At 36.8% G+C, this 9,888-nt stretch overlaps 3 protein-coding genes across 4 annotated transcripts in view; 2 read left to right on the forward strand and 1 right to left on the reverse strand.

Moving 5' to 3' along the window:
* The window catches only part of LOC118732608, a 69,730-nt gene that overhangs the window by 55,038 nt on the left and 4,804 nt on the right, over window positions 1-9,888 (forward strand). The gene's annotated exons all lie outside the window — the stretch shown is intronic.
* LOC118732664 (zinc finger protein 391-like) lies at window positions 1,720-4,334 on the forward strand. The gene is made up of 2 exons (XM_036461796.1): window positions 1,720-2,757; window positions 2,818-4,334. Exons 1-2 carry the CDS (start codon window positions 1,864-1,866, stop codon window positions 3,442-3,444), a joined length of 1,521 nt encoding a protein of 506 aa, XP_036317689.1. The 5' UTR covers window positions 1,720-1,863; the 3' UTR covers window positions 3,445-4,334.
* On the reverse strand, window positions 4,141-7,404 carry LOC118732649. 2 transcript variants are annotated; one of them, XM_036461784.1, is made up of 3 exons: window positions 7,239-7,404; window positions 5,944-6,208; window positions 4,141-5,889 (listed from the first exon to the last, which is right to left on the reverse strand). In XM_036461784.1, the coding sequence occupies exons 2-3, from the start codon at window positions 6,186-6,188 to the stop codon at window positions 4,527-4,529; spliced, it is 1,608 nt and encodes a 535-aa protein (XP_036317677.1). In that variant the 5' UTR covers window positions 6,189-6,208; window positions 7,239-7,404; the 3' UTR covers window positions 4,141-4,526. The 2 variants fall into 2 exon arrangements, with proteins under 2 accessions (XP_036317677.1, XP_036317682.1); XM_036461789.1 differs by lacking the exon at window positions 7,239-7,404 and adding an exon at window positions 7,064-7,082.

Here is a 9,888-nt window from a genome sequence, read left to right on the forward strand (position 1 = left end):
GTCTACATTTTCAGACACAATTTGGAACGAACTGTGAACACCCCAATGGTATATATTTGTTTTTTATGGGAAACCAAAACCTACAAAAGTTACCAAGGGTCAAAGATTAAATTCATAATTCTTTTAAAATCCAAATATCTTGAAAACAAAAGCACGAATTTCAAAATCTTTGACGTCATACAATGCGATTTACAAATGTTGTATACAGTTTATAAAGTTTTAGCAAAAATTCAATTGAACTAAAAAAACTACAAAAAAATTTAAACAATCACATGATTATTTAAAAATTGCCTTATTAAACATATTCAAATATTTCATAATCCAATAGGATATAAAACAAGCTTTCATTTGATATACAACATCATGTCTTCAGTCCGTACTATACAGAGTATTTCGGCCGCACTTAGGGATTATAACCCTCCTTTCTGTGTTACGAACGATAAGGGGCAGAACACCTTTCTGCGTAGGTGGCCTTCGGGCGCACTTAGGGATTATAACCCTCACTAAGCAGAATTCTCCTTTTTGTGTTGCGAAAGAAAAGAGGCTGAACACCTTTTGCAGAGAACACTTTTCTGCGAAGGCGGCCTGCGGCCGCACTCAGGGATTATAACTCTCACCAAAGAACGTGAATCTATAAGAAGAGACAACACCTTATAATTGTAACGAGTGGAAACATCAGGAGCGTGCTTTATCTTTTGCCCAAATACGTTTTGTGGTTGGATGAAAAGAGAAGGCACGCTCCTGATGTTCACACTCGCTACAATTATAACGTGTTGTCTCCTCTTATAGATATACGTTCTTTGCTCTCACTAAGTAGAATTCTCCTATCTGTGTTGCGAAAGGAAAGGGGCTGAACACCTTTTGCAGAGAACACTTTTCTGCGTAGGCGGCCTTTTGGCGCACTTAGGGATTATAACCCTCACTAAGTAGAATTCTCCTTTAAATTTTTTATTATCACTGAATTCTTAAGCCTCAAAATCAGATCATAATAAAATATGTATACCAGATTAAAGGTAATAACTTGCACTTTCTAAATAATAGTACATTTCTTTAGCATTAATCACGTAATCTCTTCAAAAAAGGTAATTTTATGAAAAAAATTATGATTTTTTTTTAGTTTTTTAATATTTTGGTCCTTAAGATAGGGAAAAATAATATAAATTAGATGAACTGAAAGACAAATTAATTATCTTTATTTTCACACATTACTTTTTTTACTCGGTTGTGTAGTTCATAAGATATCGATGGCTGAGTGGAAGATCGACCTACCTCGGCAGCCAGTTCGAAAACGCTCTATCTCAAAAAACTTTTCAAGAATGCCCTATTTCAGAATTTAATTGAAAAACACCCTATCTCAAAATTCGGTTCAAAAACGCCCTATCTCATTTCAAAATGTATTGAAAATATGCTGATATAGGGCGTTTTTGAATCGGCAAGTTCTCTTGGAGGGGAAATTGGAAATTGTGTTGTCTTCACAAAATTGTCCTGTGTAAACACCAAGTTAGAATAAATGTTTGTAATATCAGTGTTGGTCAGATGATTAATTATAAAAATTAAATAAAACACGTTATGTAAAATATATAGTTTATTTATTTATTTATCGATTTATTTTTCGACTTCAAGCTTAGCCGAAGTTTGCCGTATTGTTGCAAACTATTTAATTCGAATTATCGTCAAACGTACCGTGCTGGCAAGGCGATTTCAAAAAAATCGCCTCGGTAGGGGGAACTGCACTGAACGCACCCCAAACGTCTTGTAGTAAACGCGTTTGTGGTATTTTATAAATTTTTTTTCTTCATTTGTTTACAGTTTACATCAATTTGTATTTCTGTCTGGAGGACTATTGGACTATCGAACTTAAATATGGTTTCTGAGGCTAATGAAGTCGAAGTTGTGGTGTGTCGCGCATGCATAGGCGAGTGCGTGGAGTACAAATCGTTGCACAAGCAAGGCATATTTATGGGCGAAGTGCGGACGTTGGCGTCCATGTTGAGTTTCATCACTAATTTGGAGTTCCCGAATTATGAGGCTGAAAGCTTTCCTTCACATATCTGTACGCGATGTGTAAAAAATCTGGCCAAATCATACGCGTTCAAGAAAATGGTATTGGAGGCTGATGAAGTGCTGCGGAGGCAGTACACTGAACTTGATTGTGAGGTTGGCATGGCCGACACCGGTGGAGGCAGTGTTATTGAAACCATTGAAACCGAATCTGCGGACTCTGTTGTGGAAATGCAACAACACGAAGCTGACGAGGAGACCGAAGTAATTGATGGCGATCAATTGCATGAATTGGCTACGGCTGCACAATTCAAAAGTTCTGTGGAAAATATGGAATACGTTGCTTATACAGTTCTAGAGGGTTTCATGGACGGTGAGGAGGCAACGATTTCAGAAGTTCAATCACAAACTAACTTAGATGAAGAGCAGAACTGTGAGGGCGAAGAAGTAGTGGTGCACGAAGTTGCGGAATCCGAAGAAGTTTATCAATATCAAACAGACAGTGAGGATGACGGTAGAGACAAAGGATATGAGGAGATATATGAGGTAAAAATAGAAGATATTGCACAAGCCGACTGCTCTATGTCAGAGACCACTGAATGTGAACAAATAAATGAAAATTTTAAAAGATCAAGAAAAGCAGATGACCAGGAAAGTTTTTGGGATAGTAGTGGTGATGTAAAAGTTAAACCACCACCGAAAATACGAAAAAAGAACAATCAACCAAAACCACCAAACCCCGATCTGCAATGCAAGGTGCGATATAAAATATTTAAAATAATTTTTGGTTTATAATATATATGATTTTTTTTTTAGGTATGCGGGAAACAACTGAGTAATCAAAACTCATTTAAGTATCATATGCAGTTGCATTCTGACGCAACACCTTATTTGTGCAGTCTGTGCGGTGAAGGTTTTAAGACCCGTAATGCATACGAAGGACACATAGTCATTCATGATCCAAACAATCCCAATACATGTGATCTGTGCGGTAAATCTTACCGTCAGTCATCCTCCTTACGAACACACATGCTGTCGCATACCGGTGAACGACCGTTCCAGTGTGATATCTGCGGGAAGTCCATGACACAGAAATCCGGGTACAAAAAACACATGTTGGTCCACACCGGTGAGAAACCACATGCGTGCGATGTATGTGGGCGTGAATTTCGATATTCGAGCAATCTGATTGCACACAAGCGTTGCCACTCGGGCGAGCGTCCATACGAATGTCCCCATTGCAAACGCGGCTTCCCAACCTCTGAACAAATGAAGAGGCATTCACTAGTACACAGTGGCGAGCGTCCATTCCAGTGTGAAATCTGTAATAAACGTTTTAAGCGACGCTCATCATTAATGTCTCACCGACATACACATGATTCTGAACCCGAATTAATTGTTGACCATAAAGTATGTAAATCCAATGTGGTGGAGTTGTATTGAATTGTTTCATATAAAATACATCCGTTCTAATAAAAATTTCTACAGTAAGGAATCATTTGGTACTTTGCGGAAAACACTGTTAAAGATCTTGTAGCACATTTGTGCGTACATAAATATATGTACAAAATTTAAATAGTACCTAAATAAAAAATAATACAAACAGAGCGTATAATTTATTTAAATGAAAATAATTCAACTATTTACCACATTAAATAAGAAAAGCTATTGTGTAATGTAAATCCAAATCAAAATTTATATTTCCAATTTTCTTTACGTAACTTTTATCAAAGTAAAAAAATAGCATATGGAATGATTGTAAAAAGAGCAGCGATTACCAAAATTTCAAAAACTATTTGTATGCACAACGAGAGAGTTCAATTAGAACTTAAAAGCTATTAAGATGGGCAAGGACCTTGATTTAATTCTTAACTTGGATATTTTACAATTAAATTATTGAATAATTCTAAATCAAATTATTCCTGGCTAATAAACGTTGTTGTTTATACTTACATGTGACATAACAAGGGAACTCATAGCAACTTCTTCAACAATTGTGCAAAGATTGGTGCCTTTGATTTTATAGTAAACAACGGAACCAGCTTTGCAAACTTTGGCTTTAGAATGAAATATTTTTTTTTTATTTTTTGAATAGTTTATTTTTAAAATGAAATAGTTTGCAGTAATAACATATTTAAATCGTTTACATTAGATTGGGGAAACATTTTAAACTATGTTGTGTCTGTATGATTAAATATATGTACATATATAATTATGTATATGCATGTACATATATACACACAGTATGTAGGTATAATTTCTGTACATTACATTCTTAATATATTCGTAGTCTAGGTTAAAAACAAAACATTTGAAGGATACACTTACAATTTAAAAATAAAGTAGTACATAATACAATTTATCACAAAATAATTTATAGACCACATTACTTTTGATTGCTGTAAACAAGAATACATAACCAACTAAAACAAATTTAAATTGATTAAAATATCGATAATATTTGAAGCAGTAAATGGTACATTGGTACATGGTTGGTTTATATGCAGAATACACGGAGCAATTCCTCACCTCCTGTGACGAATTTTCTCACGGCTATTACCCCGTTCGATATACCAGTTTTTATTACGCTGTCTATACTCATTTTGGCGCCGCGCGTTCTCTCGTTGCTGCATTAATTTACCATGCCATTCACCGCTCTTACGCGACTGCTCGTCGGACTCATCGGAGAGTATATCCTTCGTATTGCCATTATAGCGACGTTCCTTATTACGGTCGTGTTTGTTATAACTCTCTTTGGAAGAAAATTTTTTATTGCCAAAATTTTCCGCAGAATCATCCTCATCTTCCTCACTAAAGTCATCGTCATTCTCCCGATGTATATATTTCTGCCTTTTCCACTGTCTTTTCTCGAAGTTATGGGGATCATACTCCTTCGAGTTTTTTCTTTCGGTGTTAATATATTTGTTCATATTTTTAAACTCAGTTTCGCCTGCTTTTGGGCCAGCATTATTAGCATTCTTTGTTGGCTCATTAACATACGGATTAGTTGTGGATTCGTCAAGCGGTGCATTCTTTAGCGACTGCATATAATCGACATTGAAAATATTGTCCATATTTTTTATTTCTGGTTCTGAATTTTCTACACACATGCCTTCATTTTCTGCTAGTTCTCCATTTGGGCATTTAATTGGTTTTCTTAGCTCCTTGATGATCTGCGAGTTATCTGCGCTATCTTTATTAATGGGCAGCTCTTTAGAATTGGTTCCCTTTTGTTTCATTATCCATTCTCCAGTCTGTTTAAAAAGTCGCTGTTGACGCCTAGATCCTCCTTCGGCCTTGTGAAAGCGACCACTCTCACTCAAGCTACTTAAAAAGTTCAACTGCTTGGACAAAATGTCAATTTCTGCCCGCATTAAATTATTTTGCAATTCTAAATCTGTCAACCTTTGCTCCAATGCAGGTAAATTTTTGGTATCGAAAAATGGTTGCCAATCTGGATTGCGCAGTTTGCCAATGAAAGCCAATATTGCAAGTACAACGCAAATAAAAAAAAGACCTTTCAAACTCCGACGCACTAAAGGATACACTGGATTTGCATCTAAAATGCTGGCATCTTTTGGCGTTACAGCTTTTCGCTCTGAATTTGTACTTGAACTGGAGCGCCTGATACGTCGTTGCCTAAGTGTGGTTTCGTCAAAAGTGTGGACACTTGAGCATACTGAGTATGACGATTGTGGTAAGTGAATGGGCAATCTGAGCATTGAAGCAGCGGAAACATCGTCGGGATTTGGGTAGCTTTTTAAGTCTGCGCTATTCAAATTTTCAGCAATTGCATAAGGTGAAGCCCGCCCAGCACTCTCGCTCTCGCTAATAATTGAGATGCCTTCGGAAATGTCATCGTTATTGGAGTCTTCATCTGTGCGAGATCTGCAACATAAATTGATCAGTTAAAGAAAATGATGCAAAAATACGGTTACGAACTCAGCACTTTCATGTATCTCTTTGCTGTCATTTGCTACATAGTCCTCAAGGTTACTTAATATTTCTAATCTATTGCTTGTAGATTCTTCGACATCGGTTGTAGCTGGGTTCTTTTTTTTATTTTTGTCGTTTACTAGTGTCCATGTTTCTAATGAATCCGATTCGGTGCTGGTAGTTATTGACTCGTCGTCCGTATGTGGAGTTGACGTGGCCTTTTGTGAAGCGTCGTCGGCTGATTTATTCATATTGACGAAACTATTTCAATCTAAAAAAAAAGAGTTTAATGTATTTAGTTAATTTGAAATTACTTTTTTTTTTTAATTTTTGTTGGGAAGCAAATAATTACACTGCTATTGCGCTACTTTCTGATGGAAACTTAAATTTTACTATGAATGAATATTTCGAAATAAATGAATTACTACAACGAAAACTACATTGTTGCGTCTGAGTAAATCTTTACCTTCTGAAAATATTTCAAGTATTGCCCAACTGCTCAAGCAGAAAAACATGCAATTCTTTGTTTCTTTGTGCAGTAGCAATTGCGGTTGTTGTATTTGTTTTTAGTTCTGTGCGCACACAAGTGCAAGTTAACAGAGGAATAGGCAAAGCACAGGAGAATTTCTTGTAAATCTTTCAAAGCAGTAAAAATTGATGTGTCTATTTTTGAAAACAAAGCAATTGTTCCGCCTCAAGATAGATGCGATAAAACCAAATGTTCGCTATTTACCACTTCAATATATTCGTAATATGTGCAAATACATACAAATGAACATATCGCATATTTACGAAAAGACTTTTATAACTCAAAAAAGGTTTTTTTTTTTAGAATACGCATTTAAGTTGCTCTTAAGCCATAGAAAAACGGAAATGCATATTGTCTTCTTCCGGGAAAACTACATAAGCTTTTAGCATGAAAATAAACTAGATATGAACATGAATAAAAAAATAATTCTGTACAGCTTGCTCAATTTTGCACGTTTATTGGGCTATGCCAGTCGTTTAGTAAAGCAGCGATATGTATTTCTTAATGAGCTGTGTCTCCAATAAATTAAAAAAATAACTATATATTTACAATCAGAACTCCCCCTACATTCCCCTCCATCCCCCATAACCTCCTAACTTTGGTACCCCGGGGATGCCAACTAAAATTTTCCCAAGTATTTTACTCCTTTAGACTGTTAAATTTTTTAGATCCCTCTGCTGATCGACGATGTGCGGAGGTCAATCTTAAGACAGTACATACATACATACATGTATATATATTTCATTTAAATATACCAAATGTGTGTACACACGGTTTCTGGCCTCCAACGCGACCTTAACTTCTGGTATAAATTGCAGCACTGGTGGAAACTATCCGGATAAACAAATAAAACTGTAATTTCACTGCAATCTTCTATTTATTACGTTGAATCGTTTATTCACTTAGTAAAACATTTCACAATAAACGCACAAGAAGCAAAATACGTAAACGTAAAATTACAACAAGCTGACAAACAAGACGAGTTTATACGCATTACATCAGGCTGACAAATGTCAAAACCAATTTGCTATGGAGTGTTGCCACAGTAATACAATTATTTATTGTGCTGTTTTTCGTTATTGAGTCCGAACGTTCGGAGTGCGTAAAGAGCGCAATACACAACACAAACGGCTTGACAAACCAAATATGCCTTTGCTTCAAGCCATTTGTGTTGTGTAAGGGGGTGTTTGGAGGTTTGACAAGCCGTTTGAGGGAAATTTGAACAAAATCAAAATCTTTCGATTTTCAGGCCGCCATGTTCACGTTTGTACATTGCGTACAAAAGCTAAAGAGCGAAATACACCACACAAGCGGCTTGTCAAACATACTTTTCCCATTTTGCCATAGACCATGCAAACATGAGTCGTTCAAGCACAGAATTTTAGTTTTCTTTCGGTTAACAATGTAAAACATTTTAGTTTTCTACCATTATTCTCCCTTACGTCTTCACTTGGTGAAATTTCAGTTCTTTCGGTTAACAATGTAAAACATTTTAGTTTTCTACCATTATTCTCCCTTACGTCTTCACTTGGTGAAATTTCAATTGCAATTGAGGCGATTTTACCATCCACATCGCAAGCGGTTTGATCAAACGTCAACATGGCGGCCAGAAAATCAAAAAAATTTGATTTTTGCTCAAATTTACCTCAAGCAGTTTGTCAAACCTTCAAACACCCCATAGACAGCACAAATGGCTTGAAGCAAAGGGAAATTTCGCTTGGTTTGTCAAGCCGCTTGTGTTGTGTATTTCGCTCTTAACACTTCGGTAGAAAAAAAATATTTTTTAATGGTTAATTTCGAATTGTGCTTAATTTTTTTCACACCGTTCATCTCTTAAGTAAAAGTAAATTAAATACATATGAATGTATTATGCACGCATTTATAAGTTTTCACGTTAGAGAATTTGCTTTCGAGTAGTATGTTCGAAATCAAATTATTGAAAACGAAGCCAACATACTAAATTTTTTACCATGGTAAGCATTTTCCTTGTGACATCGGTGTAAAACTCGAAAAGCATTGGTCCACCAGTGTGGTAAGTTCTAAATTTTGGTTGTCCAGTTTACATACACGCTTGCTACGCTTTTAAATTTTATTTAATACTTTTTGTTTGCGGTTGGCGCAGGACAAAATCTGCAGCATTTAGAAAAACCTTTTAGTCCAGCAGTTTACTTGACTTTGTTTACTCCACATGAGCACAACGAACTTTTCTACAAGTACCTCTTTCTTAAGCTATAATTAAGTTTTTAAGATTCCTGCAGCGGATGTAGCCACCGCCACTTATATGGTAGCAGCTTATTAAACACTGCAGCTTCGACGAGAGTGGACTACAGCGTTCGCTATCGCTAATTTTGATGGCTAAAAATTTCCAAAAGGCAGGCGCTCCCATCAGCATGCAACATCTATTTACTTGCCCCTCATACTGCCAGCTTTGGTTGGTTACCCATTGTATCTGTTGCTTTTCCATATTGCGTACTTTTTGGTCCCACTGATTTTTATTTAGAGAATTTTGACGATGGAAATTTAGCGCGGCGATTGTCAGAATTCCACTGCAGGTTTTTTGACAGGTGGATATGAGTGGGCTTGTAAAGGCGCAGTGGTAGACATAAGTAAGTTGTTGGTATGTCGAGGATGATTCTGGATATGTACGAGTTCAATCTGCTGCAATATCCAGAACGGAGTGAGGCAAAGTAACGCGGGTCGCTTGCGGTCGTAGTTGGTGTCGACAGTAGCATTCAGGGGATAAAAGTTGCTGAAGGTAAATGTTGACACTCAATTAATGGCTGTTAAAGCCAGTCTATAGTCCGTGGGTGGATCTGGTATTTATAATCGATGAAATGGCTTCCGACGTACCTGGAAGAATGTTTGGTTCCCCCACAGTGGCATCACATAGGAACCGATCTTATGCCCCTTAGCTGAGAAAATTTGGTCCTCGCTTCAAGACATTCTGGCAGGCTTGAAGCTTCATTCCCTGCGCAGCAATATTTAAAGCCGGTCGCTCAATCGTCTTGTCATCGATCCATTATTATTATTACGTCTGGTATAATCGCACTGCGACCTAAAAAAGATGTATCGTGCTTAAACCTAATTGAAGTCAGTCCAACCTTAGGCTATTTAAGAAATTAGGGACATTAGACACGGACCCATATGCTTCTGTAAGTAGGAAAACAGGGTTACCGGGGTGGATTCTGGCATTAATTCCATTGCACGGGGCACACTTAGGTGGAAGTGAAGTTTGGATATGAAGAACTTAAACAGCAGTGTAGAGCGGGCACCACTCTGAGAGACCCCAGGTTTAATTCTTCAAATTGCCAAAAAATTTAAGCGGAAAATTGGGGGAAACAACCTACTTTCTGAAGGTGTTATTAAGGACTCTGCTGATTATATGGGATATTTCTATGCCCTACTTATAAATAAGAGTCTCC

Source organism: Rhagoletis pomonella, unplaced genomic scaffold (genome assembly GCF_013731165.1).
Source record: "Rhagoletis pomonella isolate Grant_MI unplaced genomic scaffold, Rhpom_1.0 Rhpom_scaffold_00002, whole genome shotgun sequence".
Taxonomy (NCBI): Eukaryota; Metazoa; Arthropoda; class Insecta; order Diptera; family Tephritidae; genus Rhagoletis; species Rhagoletis pomonella.